The sequence below is a fragment of the Microcebus murinus genome, chromosome 16 (assembly GCF_040939455.1).
Source record: "Microcebus murinus isolate Inina chromosome 16, M.murinus_Inina_mat1.0, whole genome shotgun sequence".
Classification (NCBI taxonomy): domain Eukaryota; kingdom Metazoa; phylum Chordata; class Mammalia; order Primates; family Cheirogaleidae; genus Microcebus; species Microcebus murinus.
The window spans coordinates 63883305-63906490 of NC_134119.1; the positions used below are offsets into that span (position 1 = coordinate 63883305).

General features: G+C 38.1%; 2 protein-coding genes across 2 annotated transcripts in view; one reads left to right on the forward strand and one right to left on the reverse strand.

Moving 5' to 3' along the window:
- The window catches only part of BCAM (basal cell adhesion molecule (Lutheran blood group)), a 366430-nt gene that overhangs the window by 28661 nt on the left and 314583 nt on the right, over positions 1 to 23186 (forward strand). The gene's annotated exons all lie outside the window — the stretch shown is intronic.
- ZNF235 (zinc finger protein 235) lies at positions 67 to 22836 on the reverse strand. The gene is made up of 4 exons (XM_075993161.1): positions 22707 to 22836; positions 19327 to 19453; positions 18531 to 18626; positions 67 to 3608 (listed from the first exon to the last, which is right to left on the reverse strand). Exons 1-4 carry the CDS (start codon positions 22719 to 22721, stop codon positions 1630 to 1632), a joined length of 2217 nt encoding a protein of 738 aa, XP_075849276.1. The 5' UTR covers positions 22722 to 22836; the 3' UTR covers positions 67 to 1629.

The following is a 23186-nucleotide window of genomic DNA, read 5'->3' on the forward strand; positions in this document are numbered from 1 at the left end:
TACAGGTGTGAGCCACCGCGCCTGGCCTGACTTTTCTTGTTTGAATTCAGGATAAATATCTTTTTTTTTTTTTTTTTTGAGACAGAGTCTCACTCTGTTGCCTGGGCTAGAGTGCTGTGGCCTCAGTCTAGCTCACAGCAACCTCAAACTCCTGAGCTTAAGCAATCCTCCTGCCTCATCCTCCCGAGTAGCTGGGACTACAGGCATGAGCCACCATGCCCAGCTAACTTTTTTTTCCTGTTTTTTAGCTATCCAGCTAATTTTTCTATTTTTAGTAGAGACGGAGTCTCGCTCTTGCTCAGGCTGGTCTCGAATTCCTGAGCTCAAACAATCCTCCCGCCTTGCCCTCCCAGAATGCTAGGATTACATAAGGCCAGGTGAGGGGCACCAAGCCAGGCCCCAGGATAAATATCTTGTATAAAATCTTTTGTTATAATCTGCTAAGCTAAACTTCTAGTGCTTGGATTGTCAGGTCCAAGAGTATTCTGATCTTTTCACCAGCTGATCTACAAAAAGCTCATGTTGACTCACACCAAGAGAAGGGATTGAGCACACAATGCTATGTAAATGGCAGTTGCTTTTAATGATACTTCAAACAAAACTAAATGTTTCTGGCCCTACTCCCATTTTCGGGAGAAGAATATGACGAAATGTGCTTGACATCTGGTAAAGCTCTTTCTAAAGAGGACTAGATGAGGAAGGACTACATATAGAAAAGCAAATTGACCTAAGCCTGCATGAAAATAATGAAAACCCAATCAATTATTAGCAATTCAAGTTTACTAAGAAACTTTTTGTCATGGGTAACTACTTTTAATGCTTTGAGTTACAGTAAAACTCGACCTTAATGAATGCAGGTCCAAAAATCCCAACTGCATAAATTGCAGTGTTGTTATTCATAAAAACAGTATTTTTCAACCCCTCAAGTACAAACTGATACTAAAAATTATACCATACACAATTCATGATAACACTGTACAGAGAAGTGAGGCTGAAGGATGGAAGCCATTCGAAAGTCTCTTGTCCTAATCTGAATCACTGTGGATAGCAGTCATACATGATTTTCTGTACTTTATTTCCTGAAACGGTTAAGGCAGGATTCCTTTTGACTATAAATTAATATATAGTTAGGATAGGGAACTGACTAGAATTTTCAAATATCTCTCATAGTTATAGGGATTTTATCCATTTTCTTCAGTCCCAGCCAGGCCCTCTTATGAGCCAAGCATAGTTCTACATGGTAGAAATACAGTAGTGAAAAACACCTCCCTACCTGGAGATTACAATTCATTTGACAATTTTGTCAGTCAGTCATATAATTTTGTTAAAGTAAGGCCTCTCTCGTGTAGATTCCAATGAATACGATTCTTCTGTGTTGCATTTTAATAATTGGGATGCTTTGGAACTCTGGCATAAACATTTGACCATACTGATAGAGCAAATAGTTTTCTCTCATCTGTGAGAAGTCTTGATGTTAGTAAAATATTCGCCTCCCAATGGAGTCCTTAAAATGTAGCATCTTAGCTGCTTTTGAAGCTGCTGAGTTCTGAAGGAGCTTTTTGTAATCAACGTGGATTTCCAATGGAGAGGAAGATGTGAACTCTGACGGCTGTTCCATACTTTGTATTTTTACAGATTCCCTCCCGTGTGGACTCTCTGATGGTAGACGAGATGCGATCTCTGACTGAAGCCCTTGCAGCAGACGTCACATATGTAAGGCCTCTCTCCAGTGTGGACTCTCTGGTGGGTGTGAAAATGCGAGGCCTGACTGAAGCCCTTCCCACACTGCTGACACGTGTAGGGTTTCTCTCCTGTGTGGACCCTCTGATGGGCACTGAGGCCAGCGCTCCAGCTGAATTCTTTCCCACACTCTTCACATTTAAATGGTTTCTCTCCAGTGTGAATTATCTGATGGACTTGAAGGTTGGACCTCTGGCTGAAGGCCTTACCACACGTGTCGCATTTGTATGGTTTCTCTCCAGTGTGGACTCTCTGATGGGCTTGAAGATGGGAGGCCTGACTGAATCGCTTCTGACATGCGTCACATTTGAATGGTTTTTCCCCCGTGTGGACGCTCTGATGAGCTTGAAGATTTGAGGCCTGACTGAAACCCTTACCACATTCCTCACATTTATAGGGTTTCTCTCCTGTGTGGACTCTTTGATGATTGTGAAGATTCAAGCTCCAGTTAAAGCGCTTCCCACACACTTCACATTTGTATGGTTTTTCTCCCGTGTGGACTCTCTGATGGGCTTGAAAATAGGAGCTTTGACTGAAGCCTTTACCACACACGTTGCATCGAAATGGTTTCTCTCCTGTGTGGACCCTCTGATGGCTCTGGAAACTTGAGGCTGAACTAAAGCCCTTCCCACACTCTTCACACTTATATGGTTTTTCTCCTGTGTGGACTCGTTGATGACTATGAAGATTAAAGCTCAAACTAAAGCACTTACCACACTCGTCACACTTGTATGGCTTTTCTTCAGTGTGGACTCTCTGATGGGTATGAAGATTTGAGCTACAACTAAAGCGTTTACCACAATCCCCACATTTATACGGTTTCTCTCCAGTGTGGATTCTTTCATGGGCCTGAAGATGCGATCTCTGTGTGAAGCCCTTCCCACATACCTCACATTTATAAGGCTTCTCTCCAGTGTGAACTCTGCAGTGAATGTTAAGATCCGTGCTCCGACTGAAGCCCTTCCCACAACTGTCACATCTATAGGGCTTCTCTCCTGTGTGAATAGGCAGATGAGCATAAAGATGTGAGCTCTGATTAAAGCTCTTACCGCATTCATGGCAGGTATAGGGTTTCTCCCCTGTGTGGACTCTCTGATGAGTTTGCAGATTGGAGCTCTGACTGAAACCCTTCCCACATTCATGACACCAGTAGCGTTTTTTTCCTGTGCGAACACTCTGTTGAAAAGGAATGCCTGAGCTATAACCGGTATCATTCCCGTGTGTACCACACGGAGGGGACTTCTTTCCCAAGTGTACCTGCTGGCAAAGTTCAAGACTGGAGCCATCACCGAAGGTTTTTTCACATACATTACCTTGGTAAGTTTTCTGTCCTGTGTGAATACTACGCTGGGTAAGAGGTGATACCTTTAGGATGTCTTTACCGCAGTCACTGTCGCTAAGGGCTTTGTCTCTTTTGTGCACTATGTCATCACCATGGTGGTGTGAGATGCAACTGAAAATGTCAACACATGGAGCAAAAATGCATAGTCTGTTTTTCATCTGAGTCTGCTTACAACTTCTCTGATAATGCTGTGTCTCATTCAGATATATTTCACTCCAAGAATTCTGAACTCTACCAGTTGGAAATTCTTGAGTTTCAATGATATTGGAATGATCCCCTATGAGGTTCCCTAGTCTGCTGTCATCCATAGAAGCCTGAATAGATTCTCCTGCTCCCACTTGACAGGGGGAACCATGGTGCCTGGGGAACTGAGGACTCTTTCCTTGAATATTTTTCATGGAGTCTTGACTTCTGGTTAATTTGCTCACAACATGTCTCTTGATTTGCCAGCAGGAAAGTTCTCCCAGTGAGAGGCACCTTAATCCTGCTTCATGAAGAGTGTCCATTTCATTTTGATTCCTGCCTCCTGAAAGGACAGAGTAAGAAATTAATGACCGAGAGATGGACATCAGCAAGGTGGCAGACTTAAGAAGCTCTAAGCCCTCATTTTCCCCCATGGAAATGTTAATAAAACTACTACAGACTGGCTAAAATAAATTTATGGAGGCTCTGAAAGAGAATGTTGAATCAAGAAAAAGCCATATTTAAAATGGTAGAAAATCTGGGATCAGCCAGGGTGAGGTGAGGGCTTAAGTTATTCCCCGATCTTTTCTGAGTCTGTGTGCACTCTTTTCCACTCTCTTGTACACACAGCTACTACCTAATGTTTTTACTTGTGGCATGGCATGATTTGAAGGAAGCAGTGGCCCAGCTCTCCCTTCCCTCTATCAGAACAAATGGAGTAGAGTAGATTTTACGTGCAATATGCTAACCTGTCTGGGGGCTACATGAGGAACTGGTCTATTTTGTCTGATTCACAGCCAAGATGAGAAAAAGCAATGGAAAGCGTCAGTGGGCACTGTTCATGAAATCTGCAAGGACACTATAGACCACAGAGGCCTAGGGAAAGTGATTATGGCACAGGAATATAATAGAACACAAAGTGCTAAGAAGCCAATGTGAGACTCTTGGGGAAATTAAGACCTTTTAAAAGCACCTGTATATATAAGGGAATTGGCGCAAACATGTGCACTCGGGCAAGATACATGCTCAGAAAAGAACTGGTCTACAAAGACAGAGTTTTTTCAACAACAAATCCCAAAGCATAGAAAGAAACAACCTATTCAAAGGAACAAAATAAGTCCCCAGAAATCAACCCTAAAGAGGAACAAGCCTCTGACTTGACAAGATTTTTATACAACTATTTTAGATATGCTCAATAAGCTACAGGAGAATACTGACAGACCACTAAATGAAACCAGGAAAATGATGCATGAACAAAATGAGAATATCAACAAACACAAACTATTAAGGAACCAAGAGAAATTCTGAAGCTGAAAAATACAATAGAATTGAAAACTACAAAAGAATCAGCAAACTTGAACATGGGTCATTTGAAAGAATGAAGAAAAGTGAACACAGCTAAAAGGATTCATGGCTAATCATCAAACAAATGTACACATAAGGGGAGTCTCAGAAGAATAAAGAAAGGAGAAAACTAAAAAAACAACGGTTGATGCTAGCATGCTGTTCAAAAAGGAAAAAAAATTATTGAAACTCTGTATTTGTGTATTTCTTTTCTCAAATTTTCAATCAGCTCAGTGAACTCCAAGTAGGATAAACCCAAAGAGACACATGAAAGCAAGAGAAAAGCAACTCCTCACATACAAGGGGTTCTCATTAAGATGATCAGTGGATCTCTCTAAAAGAAACCTTGCAGGGTCAGAGGGATGCTATATCTAAAGTATAGAAAACAAACAAAAAAACCACCCCAAAACCTGTTAACTGAGAATACCACATCCAGCAAAACTGTGCTTCATAGATGAGAGTGAAAACAGACATTTCCAAATAAAACCTAAGAATTCATTACCACTAGACCTGTCCTACAAGAAATACTAAAGGGGGGCCAGGGACAGTGGCTCACGCCTATAATCCTAGCACTCTGGGAGGCCGAGGTGGGTAGATCACTCAAGGTCAGGAGTGAGACCACGTCTCTGCTTAAAACAAAAAACAAAAAAAACTGGCCAATTAAAATACATAGGAAAAAATTAGCCAGGCATGGTGTGCATGCCTGTAGTCCCAGCTACTCAGGAGGTTGAGGAAGGAGGATCACCTGAGCCCAGGAATCTGAGGTTGCTGTTAGCTAGGCTGACATCATGGCACTCTAGCCTGGGGCAACAGACTTTTTTTAATTTATTTTATTTTTTTTTGAGACAAATACTAAAGGGAGTTCAAGTTGAAATGAAAGCACATTACACAGTAACCTGAAGCCATATAAAAAGTTCTCCACTAAAGGTAAATCTATGGACAAATATAAAAATCTGCATTATTGTAATTTTGGTTCCTAACTTTTAATCCTGTCATAGATTTATACTTTGTTTCTATCTTAATTTTATATTAATGGTAATATATAAAGATATAATCTAACATCAATATCATAAAGGGGGGGCAGAACTGTAAAAGAGTAGGGTTTTTGTATGCAATTGAAGTTACCGATTTATAACTTTAGGATGCTTTATGTGATCCCATGATAATAAAGAAAACAGCTACAGAAAATACACAATGAGAAGAAAACCAAAATGTGCATTTTAAAAAAGGACTTATGGAGGAAATGAGAAAAATAGTAAGTCCTGCCTTGTAAATGAACTAAATTCCCCAGACAAAAAGCAAAGAGTAGCAGAATGGATTAAAAAAACAAACCAACCAGGATCCAATTATATGCTGTCTATAAGAAATCTAAGACTTTAGATAAAAGGACACACATAGGATGACAGAAGATGGAAGACAACATTCCAATCAATACCAACCAAAAAGCAAGCAGGGGTGAATGTACTAATATTAGACCAAATAGACTTTAGCCAAAAACTAAGAAGAGCTAACAATTACAAACATATATACAACAAACATCAGAGCTCCTAAATATATCAAACACAGACAAAATTAAAAGGGGAAATGGGCAGCTCTGCAGTAACAGTGAAGACTTTCATACTTTACCTTCAATAAAGGATGGAACCACCAGACAGAAGATCAGAAAGGACACAGGATTTGAATGACACTATATATCACTTGAACTTAACAGCAGAATATACATTTTCTCAAGTGCATGTGGAACGTTCTCCAGAATAGACTTTTTTTTCTTTTTTGAGACAGAGTCTCACTCTGTTGCCCAGACTAGAGTGCCGTGGTGTCAGCCTAGCTCACAGCAACCTCAAACTCCTGGGCTCAAGAGATCCTCCTGCCTCAGCCTCCTGAGTAGTTGGGACTACAGGCATGCGCCACCATGCCCGGCTAATTTTTCTATAGATTTTTAGTTGGCGAATTAATTTCTATTTTTAGTAGAGACGGGGTCTTGCTCTTGCTCAGCCTGGTTTCGAACTCCTGACTTTGAGCGATCCTCCCAGACTGCTAGGATTACAGGCATGAGCTATCACACCCAAGAACAGACCTTAAGTTAGGCTACAAAATAACTTTGTATGATTTTGATCATTTAAGGTTTACTAAGTATCTTTTCTGATCACAAACCAAGAAAATGCATAAATATGTGGAAATCAACCAATGTATCAAACATGAAATCACAAGAGAAATTAGAAAATACTGAGGTAAATGAAAACAAATATACAACATACCAAAACCGATGAGAAAACAGACAGTGCTAAGGGGAAAACTTGTAGCTGTAAATGCTTACATTAATAAAGGAAAAATCTCAAATCAACAACCTAACTTTAAGGCACTGGAAGAAGAATAAACATAAAGATTAGTGCAGAGATAAATGAAAGAGATAACAGAAAGTCAAATCAAAGATACAGTTCTTCAGAAAGATCAACAAAATTGACAAACCTTTAGATTACAAAAAAAATTCAAATGACTAAAATCAGAAATGAAAGTGAGGATATTGACTTTACAGAAATAATAAAGCTAAGTGAGGACTGAACTCTGCTCTTTTTCTTTTGCTCAAAACTCCTTCCTAAGGAGGCCAGCTGGGTCAGGCTGACAAACGGTAAATTCCTACTAAGTGGCTTTTGTTAACCAAATGAAGCGGTGGTTTACTTCCCAAGCTGATTCTGGCATGGCATTGACATCACCTAAAAGCACTGCTAGAGACAAAGACAGACATAATAACAAAAGGGTCAATATGAAAAGGTATAATAATTATAAATGTGTCCAATAAAGACTCCAAAATACATGAAGCTGTAACAGAACTAAAGGGAGAAATGAACAAACATACAATCAGAGTTGGAGATTTTAACATCAGTAAAGCCATGCAGGATCTGAACCACAATATTAATCACTTTAACCAAAATGAACCTTACAGAACACTGCACCCAACAGCAGAACACACATTTTCTTCAAATGCACATCAGACAAAACAAAACACTTCCTGGGCTACAAAACAAGTCTCAAATGATTTCAAAAGACTGGAATATTAAATAATATATTCTCTACCCACAATGGAAATAAATTCAAGACCAATAACTGATATCGAGAAAAGTCCTAATTATGTGGAAATTACACACTAAATCACCCATGCATCAAACAAGAAACCACATCAGAAATCAGAAAATATTTTGCACTAAATCATAAAAGATCATATAATTCTAGTGTGTAGTTAAGTAGAATTCAGATAAAGTCATAGCTTCAAATGTTTATATTAGAAAATAAGGTCTAAAAACAATAACCTAAGGTTCTATCTCAATAAGCCATAAAAAGAAAAGGAAATTAAGAAGGAAGAAAAGACTGAAAATAAAATATAAACAGACAATAGGAAAAGTCAAGAAAACTAAAAGCCAGGTCTTTGAAAAATAAATTAATAAAAATTATAAACCTCAATACTAATTAAGGAAAAAACAGAAAAGACCAATATTATCAACCTCAGGCATCAAAGATAGGATATTATAAATCTCAGAGCCATTAAAATAAGGGGATAAATTCAACAACTTAGATGAAATAGATGAATTCCCTGAAACATCTAAATTACCCAATCTGTGAAGAGCAAAAAATCTAAATCACAAATTGAATTCAAAAATAAAACATTCAGATATGGTATATGAATACAATGGACTACTCAATTATAAAAAAACGACGGTGACCTAGCATCTTATATTTTCCTGGATAGAGCTTGATCCCATCCTCTGAAGTAAGGTATTACGAGAATGCAAGAATAGGTACCACATGTACTTGCCATCAAATTGACACTAAATGGTGAACACTAAGGTGCTCACACAGTAATATTCTTAGGGGGTTGGGGATAGGTAAACTCACAACTAATGGACAGGATGAGCACTGTAGGGGGGAAAGAGCATGCCTCAAATCATTCTTTGGGTGTGGCAAAGTCATAATATGTAACCAAAATGTTTATATCCCCATAATATCCTGAAATTAAAAAAAAAAAACCAGAGGCTTAGAAAAATCTGTTAATAAAATCCCAGGTAATCTTGAAGAAAAGGATTAAAATGATAAGGAAATGTGTTTAGTAAAATACTTTTAAAACAAAATATTAGGCAAGTCTACTTTGTAGAACTAAATAATAAATGATAATAAAAGTTGGAAAAAAATAACATTCTCACAAAAGAAACTTCAGAATTAGACAACTGAACTGGTGAATTCAATTTAGCATTTATAAATCTCAGAGACATTAAATAAGGGATAAATTCAACAACTTAGATGAAATAGAAGAAATACTAGTTTTACACACACCCTTTTAGAAAACAGAAGATGGTATACTACTTATCAAGTTACCATGTGAGGCCAGTTTATCAAAACTAGACAAAGACATCAAATGCAAAGAAAGTCACAGATTAAGAGCCCTTTTCAATTTTGATTTGCGCCAGAAATAGACCAACATAAATTGAACTTCATTCAAGGATATTTCCTCTTAGACACCATTAAGAAAATAAAAAGTCAAAGACTGGTATAAAGTATCTATAAACATATATCTGCAGGTTCTAAAACACATAATTTTTACAATTCAATAAGATAAACCAATTTTTCTAAAGTAGGCAAAAATTTGAGGACAGATATTCACAAAAGGAGATTTACGAAAGACCAAGACAAACCCAAAATGTTTAAAACCACTAAAAATCATTAAAACTACACTGAAATATCATTACACATGCATTAGAATGGCTAAAATAAAAAAGAGTGAAGATACTAACTGGAACTCTCATATACTAATGGTGGGAGTGCAAATTGGTACAGCAACTATGAAAAAAATTTGCCAGTTTCTTATTAAACATATACCTACCATAAGATTCAACCAAAAAAAAAAAAAAGATTCAACCAAATTCCATGCCTACATATTTCCCCAAGAGAAAAGAGAACCTGTGTAAATTTTCCATAGCAGCTTTATTCATAGTAGCTAAAAAGTGGAAAGCAATCGCTATTAAAATACTAACATCATTTTTCACAGATTTATAGAAAAAAGAATTTTACGCTTCGTATGGAACCAGAGAAGACCTCGTATAGCAAAAGCAATTCTAGGCAATAAAAACAAAATGGGAGGTATCAATTTGCCAGATTTCAAACTATACTACAAGGCTATAGTAATTAAAACAGTTTGGTATTGGCACAAAGAATAGGGACATTGACCAGTGGAACAGAACAGAGAATCCAGATATAAAACCATCCTCATATAGCCATCTAATCTTTGACAAAGCAGGCAAAAACATACACTGGGGAAAAGAATCCTTATTCAATAAATGGTGCTGGGAAAATGGGATAGCCACATGTAGAAGACTGAAGCAGGATCCGTCCCTTTCACCTTTCACAAAAATCAACTCACGCTGGGTAACAGACTTTAACCTAAGGTGTGAAACTATTAAGAGTTCTAGAGGAAAACATTGGAAATATTCTTCTAGACATTGGCCTAGGCAAAGAATTTATGAAGAAGACCCCAAAGGCGGTCACAGCAACAACAAAAATAAATAAATGGGACCTGATCAAACTAAAAAGCTTCTGCACAGCCAAAGAAACTGTCACGAGAGCAAACAGACAACCCACATAATGGGAGAAAATTTTCGTATGCTACACATCCAATAAGGAGCTGATAACTAGAATCTACTTAGAATTCAGAAAAAGCAGCAAGAAAAAATTCAAACAACCCTATCAAAAAGTGGGCTAAGCACATGAACAGAAACTTTTCCAAAGAAGACAGAATAATGGCCAACAAACATATACAAAGATGCACAACATCTCTAATCATCAGGGAAATGCAAATCAAAATCATAATGAGATATCACTTATCTCCAGTGAGAATGGCCTTTATCAAAAAGTCCCAAAACAATAAATGTTGGTATGGATGTGGAGAGACAGGAACATTCATACACTGCTGTTGGGACTGCAAACTAGTTCAACCTCTGTGGAAAGCAATATGGAGATATCGTAAAGCGATACAAGTAGATCTACCATTTGATCCAGCAATCCCATTACTGGGCATCTATCCAAAAGAACAAAAGGTACTCTATAAAAAAGACATCTGCACTCAAATGTTTATAGCAGCACAATTCATAATTGCAAAGATGTGGAAACAATCCAACTGCCCATCAATACATGAGTGGTATATGTATACCATGGAGTACTATTCAGCTATAAGAAACAACGGTGATATAGCACCTCTTGTATTTTCCTAGATAGAGCTGGAACCCATTCTACTAATGAAGTATCCCAAGAATAGAAAAATAAGCACCACATGTACTCACCAGCAAATTGGTTTCACTGATCAACACCTAAGTGGACATACAGGAATAACATTTATCGGGCATCAGGCAGTTGGGAGGGGGGAGGATGGGATGGGTATATACATACATGAGTGCGATGTGCACCATCTGAGGGATGGACACGCATGAAGCTCTGACTCGAGGGGGTGGGGGAGCAAGGGCAATATACGTAACCTTAACAATTGTACCCCCATAATATGTTGAAGTAAAAAAAGTAGAAACAACCTTAGAGTCCTTCAAATGATGAATGGACAAAGACATAGTATAGTTATACAAAGAAATATCATTCCACAACAGAATGGAAAAAATTACTGATAGATCCAACTCAAAAATGTTATGAGAAAGAAACCAGACACCAAAAAAAGATATACTGTTACGGCTCCGTTTGTATAACGGAGAAAGAAACTCATAGAAAGAAACTCATAGAAAGCAGATGAGTGGTTGCCTGGACTCAGCAGTAAGGGGAAGGGACAGCAAATGGTACTGTTTACATGACTGTATAGATGTGTAGACTTAAAACTTGGGTAAATTTCCAAAGAAACAGAAAGAATAGTGGTTCCAGCGGCTGGGGTAGAGAGGGAAATGGGGAGTGGTGGTTTAATGCCCACAGTTTCAGTTTTCAAGATGAAAAAGTTCTGGAGATGGGCTGCACAACAGTATGAATATACTTAACACTATTGAACTATACACTTAGAAATGGTTAAGATGGTAAATTTTATGTGTTTTTTACCACAATTTTTGAAAAAAGGTGAATTTTCTCAACACTATCAACATTATAAAAAACAAGGAACTAATGAAAAACCATCACAGAAGACTGAGAAAATAATGAAAATTACATGCAATGTGGTATCCTGGATTGGATTCTGGGACAGAAGAGGACAATAATGGAAAACAGGCAAAATGCACACAAAGTCTAGAATTTACTTAATAGTAATGTAGTAAATGTTATAGTTTTAACAAATTTACCATGGTAATGTAAGATGTTAACAATGGAGAAAAACCAGGTGAACGCTTTACAGGCACTCTGTATACGATCTATGAAACTTTTCCATAAAATTATTTCAGAATTAAAAGTTTACTTTTTAAAAAGGGTGAATTTTCCTATAGGTAAATTGCATCTCAGTAAGGTTTTTGATTAATGCATGGCTCTTGGTTTCTACTACTCTCCAATAAAAGAAACCAATGGGATGTTTCTAAAGCTAGACAAGAAAATAAAAGATGAGGATGGAGAATCTTATAGAGACAGAAGGTAAGGAAGTGATCAAAAAACATTAGTATGGAGGCTTAGCAAAAGAACATAAGAGGCTGGGCGCAGTGGCTCCCTCCTGTAATCCTAGCACTCTGGGAGGCCGAGGCGGGTTGATTGCTTGAGGTCAGGAGTTCGAAACCAGCCTGAGCAATGGCGAGACCCCATCTCTACTATAAATAGAAAGAAATTAATTGGCCAACTAATATATATACACAAAAAATTAGCTAGGCATGGTGGCGCATGTCTGTAGCCCCAGCTACTCGGGAGGCTGAGGCAGCAGGATTGCTTGAGCCTAGGAGTTTGAGGTTGCTGTGAGCTAGGCTGACGCCACGGCACTCACTCTAGCCTGGGCAACAAAGTGAGACCTTATCTCAAAAAAAAAAAAAAAAAGAAAAAAAGAATATAAGAGCCACCCTGAAAAAGCTCCAAATGGTTAAAGTAGGAACAACATGACAACAAAATGAACAATGCAATATTGGATTATAATCCAAAGTATAAAATAAATATACATTTGATTGTCCTCAGAATTCCAGAAAAAAAATATATCTAAGTCTTCAGTGATCATGGAATGGGTATTAAATGACAATAAGGAGTTATTGTTTTAGACAGATAATCTCCGGTGGATATGACATACTCCAGCAATAAAAGTAGAGGGATAGATAAAACAGGAGCAACAGAAAGTTATAACTGCTAAGACAGTGGGGCATAGAGTTTGCTGTACTATTTTCTTTACTTTTCTGTGCATTTCAATATTTTATTTTTATTAATAATAAACTTAAAAAGTTTAAAGTCATAGAAAGGAGAAAAAACAGGTCATCCAAAGTGTATGTGTGGAGGAGGGGGAGAAGCAGAAAATTATCAGTTCAATTTTCAATAACAGAAAAAGACGTAAGGATGAATGTTAAAACTGAACTGAATTGTGGAATTACAAATGGGTATCCCATTAAGTCATTTTTATCACCTAAGTCCCCCCATGTGGTGGCTTATTATATGATTATCTTAAAGAAGAAAATATATGATTTTAGAATTAATTTTCTATGTTGCCGGGTGAGGTGGCTCACGCCTGTAATCCTAGCACTCTGGGAGGCCCAGGCGGGCAGATTGCTCCAGGTCAAGAGTTCGAAACCAGCCTGAGCGAGACCCCGTCTCTACTATAAAAAAAATTAGAAAGAAATTAATTGGCCAGGGCCAGGCGCGGTGGCTCACGCCTGTAATCCTAGCACTCTGGGAGGCCCAGGCGGGCAGATTGCTCCAGGTCAAGAGTTTGAAACCAGCCTGAGCGAGACCCCGTCTCTACTATAAAAAAAATTAGAAAGAAATTAATTGGCCAGGGCCAGGCACGGTGGCTCACGCCTGTAATCCTAGCACTCTGGGAGGCCGGGGCGGGCGGATTGCTCGAGGTCAGGAGTTTGAAACCAGCCTGAGCAAGAGCGAGACCCTGTCTCTACTTTAAAATAAAATATACAATCCAGTGGTTAAAAAAAAAAATGTAAAAAAAAAGTAAAAAAAAAAAAAGAAATTAATTGGCCAACTAATATATACATATAGAAAAAATTAGCTGGGCATGGTGGCGCATGCCTGTAGTCCCAGCTACTTGGGAGGCTGAGGCAGTAGGATTGCTTGAGCCCAGGAGTTTGAGGTTGCTGTGAGCTAGGCTGACACCATGGCACTCACGCTAGCCTGGGCAACAAAGCGAGACTCTGTCTCAAAAAAAAAATTAAAAAAAAAATTTTTCTATGTTGTATACATTTTTGAAATGCATGGAACTGACATATACAGAAGATTCCATCCAATAGCAGCAAAATATGTATTTTCTGAAATACACATAGAATGTTCTCCAGGACACACCACATGTTAAACCACAAAAAAGTCTTACTAAATTTGAAAAGATTGAAATCATACAAAGTATCTTTTCAGATCATAATGGAATAAAATTAGAAATTAAGAACCTAGAAAATTCATAAATATGTGAAAATTAAATGATACACTCTTAAACAACCAACAGATCAAAGAAGAAATCACAAGAGAAATTAGAAAACATCTTGAAACAAATGAAAATAAAAACACAATATGCCAAAAATTATGAGATGCAGTAACGGCAGTGCTAAGAGCTGTAAATGCTTACATTAAAAAAAGAAGATAAGGCCGGGCGCGGTGGCTCAAGCCTGTAATCCTAGCACTCTGGGAGGCTGAGGCGGGCGGATTGCTCGAGGTCGGGAGTTCGAAACCAGCCTGAGCGAGACCCCGTCTCTACTAAAAATAGAAAGAAATTAATTGACCAACTAAAAATATATATAGAAAAAATTAGTCGGGCATGGTGGTGCATGCCTGTAGTCCCAGCTACTTGGGAGGCTGAGGCAGGAGGATCGCTTGAGCCCAGGAGATTGAGGTTGCTGTGAGCTAGGCTGACGCCACGGCACTCACTCTAGCCAGGGCAACAAAGTGAGACTCTGTCTAAAAAAAAAAGAAGATAGATCACAAAACAATAACATAACCTTACAGCTTAAAGAACTGAAAGAACAAGAACAAATTAAACCTAGCAGAAGGAAGGAATCTAATAAAGGTTTGAGCAGAAATAAATAGAGAATTAAAAACAATAGAGAAAAATCAACAAAAACAAGTTAGTGCCTTGAAAAGATGAACAAAATTGACATTTAGCTAAATTAATTAAGGAAAAAATAAAGAAGACTCAAATTACTAAAATCATTCATCATGAAATGAAAGTGGGTACATTACTACTGAACTTACAGAAACAAAAAAAGATTATAAAATAGTACTGTGAAGAACTGCATGCCCACAAATTGGATAACCTAGATGAAATGGATAAATTCCTAGACATATAATCTATTAACACTGAATCAGCAAGAGAAACTATTGATAGACTTGTAACTACTAAAGACAATGAATCAGTGATCAAAAGCCTCTCAGCAAAGAAAAGCACTGCACCAAATGGCTTCACTGGTGAATTTTACCAAACATTTAAAGAACTAATGTCGATCCATCTCACTTTTCCAAAAAACTGAAGAAGGCAGAACACTTCCTGACTCATTCTATGAAGCCAGCATTGCCCTGATACCAAAGTCAGACAGAGACAGTATAAGAAAACTACAGACCAATATCCCATATGAACAATGATGCAAAAATCATCAACAAAATACTAGTAAGCAGAATTTAGCATTATATAAAAGCATTATACATCACAACCAAATGAGGTTTATTCCTGGAATGCAAGGATGGTTTAACATATAAAAATCAATCAACATAACATAACACATTAAAAGAATGAAGGGAAAAAAAAACAATCATCTTAATCAATGCAAAAAAGAATATTTGATACAATTAAAAATCCTTTCATGATTGAAAAAATACTTAAACTAGGAACAGAAGGAATCTAATTCAACATAATAAAAGCCATAAATGAAACACCCTCAGCAAACATCATACTCAATGGTGAAAAAACTTGAAAGCCTTTTCTCTACTATCAGAGCAAGGGAAGGATGTCCATTTTCACCACTTCTATTCAACATAATACTACTGGAAGTTCTAGCCAGAGCAATTAGGCAAGAGAAAAGAAGAAAAGGTACCTGAATTGAAAAGAAAAAAGTAAATTATCTCTGTTCACAGATGATGTATGTAGAAACCCTAAAGATTCCACAAAAAAAACCCCTGTTAGAACTATTAATAATAAGCAAATTCAGCAAAGTAGCAGGATACAAAGTCAACACACAAAACTCAGTTGGGTTTCTAGACATTAACAACAAATTATCCAAAAAAGAAATTATGAAAAACAATTCCATTTATAATAGCATCAAAAATAATCAATACTTAGGAATTAACCAAGGAAGTGAAAGATTTCTACACCAAAAACTATAAAACATTGCTGAAAGAAATTAAAGGTGACATAAATAAATGAGAAAATATCCCATGTTAATGAACAGGAAGATTTAGTATTGTTATCAATATCACCCAAAGAATCTACAGATTCAATGCAATCCCTATCACAATCCCAACATTTGTTTGCAGAAATTAAGGAAAAAAACCACAAAAAAACCCGCATCCTAAAATTCATATGGAATCTCAAAGGATCCTAAATACCCAAAACAATCTCGAAAAGAAGAAAAAATTTGGAATCATGCTTCCTGATTTGAAAACTTATTAAAAAGTTCCAACAACCAAAACATGTGGTACTGGCATAAAGATATACAGACCAATGGAATAGATTAGAAAGCCCAGAAATAAACCCTTGCATATATGGTCAAATGATTTTGACAACAGTGCCAGCCATTCAATGGGGAAAGGACAGTCTTTCATGCAAAAGAATGAAACTGGACACTTACCTTACACCATATGCAAAAATCAACTCAAAATTCAAAGACTTAAATGTAAGAGTTAAAACTATACAACTCTTAAAAGAAGCCATATGGCAAAAGCTTCACGACATTGAATTTGGCAATGACTTCTTAAATATGACAATAAAAGCACAAGAAGCAAAAGAAAAAATCAAAGTGGACTTCATGAAAATTAAAAACTTTTATGCATCAAAACATACTATCAACATAGTAAAAAAAAGCAATAAACAAATGTGAGAAAAGAATCCTTATCTGATAAAGGATTAATAACCTGAATATATACAGAAATTCCAAAACTCAATAACCAAAAAAAAAACAAGCACTCTGATACAAAATGGGCAAAGGACTTAAATAGACATTTCTCCAAAGAAGATATACAAAGAAGATCTCCAAAGAAGATATACAAAAATCCAATAAGCACGGGAGAAGATGATCAACATCACTAATCATTAGAATGATGCAAATCAAAACCATCATGAGATACCACTTCAAACCTATTAGGATGGATACTACCAAAAAAACCAGAAAATAACAAGCGTTAACAATGATGTGGGCCGGGCGCTGTGGCTCACGCCTGTAATCCTAGCTCTTGGGAGGCCGAGGCGGGCGGATTGCTCAAGGTCAGGAGTTCAAAACCAGCCTGAGCAAGAGCGAGACCCCGTCTCTACTATAAATAGAAAGAAATTAATTGGCCAACTGATATATATATAAAAAAAAAAATTAGCCGGGCATGGTGGCGCATGCCTGTAGTCCCAGCTACTCGGGAGGCTGAGGCAGAAGGATCACTCAAGCCCAGGAGTTTGAGGTTGCTGTGAGCTAGGCTGACGCCACGGCACTCACTCTAGCCTGGACAACAAAGCGAGACTCTGTCTCAAAAAAAAAAAAAAAAAAAAAAAAAAAAAAACAATGATGTGGAGAAATCAGAACCCTTGTATACTGCCAATTGTAAAATGATGCAGCTGTTGTGGAAAACAGCGTGGCTTTTCCTCAAAAATTAAACATAGAATTACCATATGATCTAGCAATTTCACTTCTGGGTATATACCCAAAAGAACTGAAAGGACTTGAACAGATATTTGTACACCAATATGCACAGCATCATTATTCAGGATACCCAAAAGGTGAAATGTCCATCAACATATGAATGCATAAAGAAAATGTGGTATATACAGTCGACCCTCGAACAAACAGATTTGAACCACGTGGGTCCACTTACATGTAGGTTTTCTTCTGCCTCGGCCACCCCTGAGACAGCAAGACCAACCTCTCTTCTGTCTCCTCCTCAGCCTACTCAATGTAAAGACAAGGATGAAGACTTTTACGATGATCCACTTCTACTTAAAAGTACGTATATTTTCTCTTCCTTATAATTTTCTTAACAATATCTTTTCTCTACCTAACTTTACTGTAAGAATACAGAATATAGGCCGGGCGCGGTGCCTCACGCCTGTAATCCTAGCACTCTGGGAGGCAAAGGCGGGTGGATTGCTCAAGGTCAGGAGTTCAAAACCAGCCTAAGCAAGAGTGAGACTCCATCTCTACTAAAAATAGAAAGAAATTAATTGGCAAACTAAAAATATATAGAAAAAATTACCTGGAAAGAGGGCTTCTGAAGGCTTATGGGATAACAGCATTCCAGCCACAGAAAAGTAAAAGACCCTGAAGCATAATCATCACATGTGAGGGACAAGTGAGGCTGGCAGAGACAAAGGGAGGTGAGAAATGACAAGAGAAAAACACAGAATGGTAAAGCAAGAAGGGACAAACCTTAGACGGCCTTACAAGCCCCTTAAATACACTGGATTCTACTCTGAGTGAAGTGGGAAGCCAGTGGAGGGTCTCAAGTAGAGGAGTGACATGATGTGACAGATGTTTTCAAAACATCTCTGATCGCCGGGTGGAGAAGAGATTATCCTGAGTAGAGGCAGAGTAACTGGGCTGTTATCTACGTACGATGACCCCGGCTGCACAGTTCTCACCTGAATGCCTGCCCATTTGGGTTTGGATCTCCTTCCTCCAGAGCTTTTCCTCTCTCTCCAACTGGGATATCATATCTGGTTTGAAGGACTGATGTCCTGAGAAAAGATAAGATTTAAGTGGAAATGTTAAAGGAAAAGAGTACTAAAAAATTTTCCTTCCAATCCCATAATGTAAGGCTATGCCCTGCCCCCACAAAAGTTTATCAAACATTTTTTTATCATGATACATTGTAAGAAATACATTTGCTATCATTAGAAATACAATACTATCCTATACAAACTATCAAAATAAAAGATTAAAGGACCTGTTTCTAACCAATGTCTGTTTTCATTTTATATTTTTACTACAAGCAGCTACAGTTATTGCTAAAAATGGGCACCATTTCTGGTTAAAGAGCTCTGATACTATTGCTTTATTTTATTACAAAAATGCTGATGGAATTTATTAAATTTCATGACCCACCAACAGATCATGACCCAAAGTTTAAAAAAAGATACATGAAATAAGGAGACAGAAGCAGCCATGCTCAACTGCTCATTTATAGTTCATTTATAAAGAAATATTTGCCTTCGAAGAAAGACCAGAAATATCTTTTCTCTATGTTCCAAGGGAACTGGAAAACTCTGGTCTCTGAGGAGTCCCAAACGGTTGAACTTGTGGGCAGAGGCCAGGCATGCTACAAAACATCCTAAAATGCACAGGATAGCCCCCTACAACAAAGAATTACATGGCCCAAAATGTCAATGGTGTGGAGGTTGAGAAAGTCTGCCAAATTACAGGGGGCCGTGTCCTCACCCACTGAGACCAGGTTCCTGAAGTTCTCCAGCATCACTTCTCGGTACAGCTTCCTCTGAGCAGAGTCCAACAGCCCCAGCTCTTCCTCGGTGAAGGCTACAGCCACGTCCTTGAATGTCACTGTCTCCTACAACAAGCACATGTAGCCTCAATCTTATACCCAATGGCTACTGGCACCCGAACAACTCTTTTATAGTATAGTTCCTATTCTTCCTCTTCCATAATCACACCAAAAATGCTACTGGGGAAAAAAGAAAAAAAAAATACCTAGTACATATAATACAGTGCTCTTTACATAGTTAAGTCCCTAGAACTTACTTAGAGGAACATGCTTTATCTGTCAGTTGTTCTTTTGTCAGAACATTCAGAGCCAAGGTTAAGAGCACAGGCCCTGGAGACTGCCTGCCTCATTCCAAGTTCACATTCAGTTCACATTCCAAGGCTCTGTCCATTACTAGTTTTGTGACCTTGGACAAGTTACCTAACTTTTCAGTGCCTTAATTTCCACATCTGTATAACAGGACCTATGTTATAGAGTCGTTGAAGGAATTAAATAAGTGAAAACATGTAAGATTTTAGGATAGCGTCTGACCTATAGTAAGTGAACAATAAATGTCAGCCATGACTATTATCATCACCATCTATTTCATCCCATTCATGGCTGCGTGGTACTCCATGACAATGATGATCTATGATGTATTTAATCATTCCAAATAATGCATAATTCAATAGTTTTAAATTTTAAAATTATAAACAATGCTGCAAAAAACATATTTCTACATAGATGTCAGCCAACTTGTCTGGGTATTTACTTAGGACAAGTTCTAAGAAGTGGTCTCTGCATTATCAAAAATATATACACATTTTATTAGTATAATGGTTAATTTTCTCAATTAACTGTTTCTGTAAGAGATCATAAGTGTTCCTGTTTCTCCACACTCTGGCCAAAACTGGACATTATCTTATTTTTTAAATCTTGGGTAAGTTGGTAAGTGATTAAAAAAAGGGGGGGAGGATTCTTTTTAAGAATTTCCATTTACTTAATTTTTAAAAAGAGATCTTTTGATTTTTTTCACATATTGTTGACTTCCTTTGCTCAATCATTGTATCTTATACATCACAAAGATTCCTATTAAGATTAAACTTTTTTCTAACATGTATAAGTTCCCACCCCCACCCATTTCCTATTTGTCTCATAACTTTGTAAATGGGGTCTTTCCATATGGAAATGAAAATTTTTTTGTCTAAAGACTATGCTCATTCCTGCATTTGTTTTGACTGGACTTATGACCATCTATGTTTTTTTGTTTTGTTTTTTTTGAGACAGGGTCTCACTTTGTTGCCCAGGCTAGAGTGAGTGCCGTGGCGTCAGCCTAGCTCACAGCAACCTCAAACTCCTGGCCTCAAGCAATCCTACTGCTTCAGCCTCCCAAGTAGCTAGAACTACAGGCATGCAGCACCATGCGTGGCTAATTTTATTCTATATATATTAGTTGGCCAATTAATTTCTTTCTATTTATAGTAGAGATGGGGTCTCACTCTTGCTCAGGTTAGTTTCAAACTCCTGACCTCGAGTAATCTGCCTGTCTCGGCCTCCCAGAGTGCTAAGATTATAGACGTGTGAGTCACCGGTCACGGTCCCATCTATGTATTAAACAACCAGCTGACACCCAGGCACTAAGAAGGGGAACCAGGTGAGCAATGTTATTTTTGGAGCCCTTTATCCAGGACATGCCAAGTACACATCTAATGTAGTCTCAAGTCCCTGAATGGATAACTCTCTTCTTCATCCAAATGGAACACCTAAAATATCTGACTTAGGCACTGGAAACTTTAGTGTCAGTTGGGCAGTGAGTGTACTTCGATAGGTATCTAAAGGTTCACAAACCCGTCTCTTTTTTTTTTTTTTTTTTTTTTTTTTTTTTGAGACAGAGTCTCACTTTGTTGCCCAGGCTAGAGTGAGTGCCGTGGCATCAGCCTAGCTCACAGCAACCTCAAACTCCTGGGCTCAAGCAATCCTCCTGCCTCAGCCTCCCAAGTAGCTGGGACTACAGGCATGTGCCACCATGCCCAGCTAGTTTTTTCTATATATATTAGTTGGCCAATTAATTTCTTTCTATTTATAGTAGAGACGGGGTCTCGCTCTTGCTCAGGCTGGTCTCGAACTCCTGACCTCGAGCAATCCGCCCGCCTTGGCCTCCCAGAGTGCTAGGATTACAGGCGTGAGCCACCGCGCCCGGCCAACAAACCCGTCTCTTTATGTTTAAAATACAGGTAAGACCATCGACATCCTCACAAAGCTGTTCCATTGGATAAATGCCTGGTAAATCCCCTAGTACTATTAGACTTTTAAACTAAGTGTGTACTTTTTAAAAATATACTAACATGTTAATGAATAAAACGGTTACTTAACTATAATACATGGTTTAGCTTAGAGTTAAAGAAAAAAAAAATCCAGCTCTTCTCATTTGAAACAACTAAAATTATTTCCTCTTAGTCAAGGATCAGATCCTATCGCACCAACCCATGCAAAATGAGGCACCACATATGAGAAAACAACTGAATCTCTAAAACTTTCAGGACAAAAAAAAAATGGTGGCTGGGGGCAGTGGCTCATGCCTGTAATCCTAGCACTTTAGAAAGTTGAGATGGGAGGACTGCTTGAGGCCAGGCGTCCGAGACCAGCCTGAGCAAGAGAGAGACTCTGTCTCTACAAAAAATTAAAAATTAGCTGGGCAAGTTGGCACACACATGTAGTCCCAGCTACTCGGGAGGCTGAAGCAGGAGGACCACTTGAGCTCAGGAGTTTGAGGCTGCAGTGAGCTTTGATGATGCCACCGCACTCTAGCCCAGAAAAAAGAGCAAGACCCCATCTCAAAAAATAAAATAATGAAATGGCAGAATTCTCGGAATCCCTATTTGGGAAGAAAAGTTTTATGTAGGAACACAGTCATTGCCAAAGTCTTTAAAATGGCAAAATTCATAGACCACATAAATATGGAAAATAACAAAAAATAAAATTAGGTAAACTATGGAAAATGATGTAACCATTTAAAATGTAGATGACGTAAAATTAAATTTTAAAAATTCAAAACTGTACCTAAAGTATGATTATAGATGTATGTATACCTGTAATACAAATGAAAAGGAAAGTGGGAAAATGATTGTAAGCATGTTTACAATGTGGGAATTATTTTCCGTTTTTAAGAGACCTGATCTTCTAAATACTATTATTTGGAAGCAAAAGGCAAAAACTTGGCTTATAACAATCTCTCAAGTGCCTTTGTTTCCCTTTTACCCTTGGCAAGCAAGGAAAAACGTGTCCAGTCTTTGTGAAATGACATGTCATTTTAAGGAACAGAAAGGCAAACCAAACTTACCTGGAACTTGGTCATTTTTCTCCTCTTTCCTCTGAGAAAAGGCGGAGTTCGGGGAAGGCGAAACTGGGGAAGGAAAAGACATCATGAGATAAGCTAAGAATGCCATTAGTCCACATGGCACTTCATGTGAACAGAAAGAGGTGTCCCTTCCTCTAGGCAGACACAGCTGTAACAGGTTAGTGAGAACAGGAGCTGGATTCCAGCTACCACTGGGCCCCCTCAGCCAACTGCTTTGTTCATGAACAATCCATATAACAGTCCTAACCCAAATGCTTCTTGTAGCTCCCCGAGTATTCCTTCCAAGCCTGTGTATCAGAGGAAGTGAGAGGTAGACAGGGTAATGGAATGCAGCCCAAGTGCCTGGCTTCAAACACTGGCATTTCTACTTATTTTCTAGTCTAGGAAAGTCCAGGAACCCAGGTACAGCCCCTCATCAGGCAAATACCAGAGAGGAGGTAGAGGCTCCGCAGCTGGAGCTCC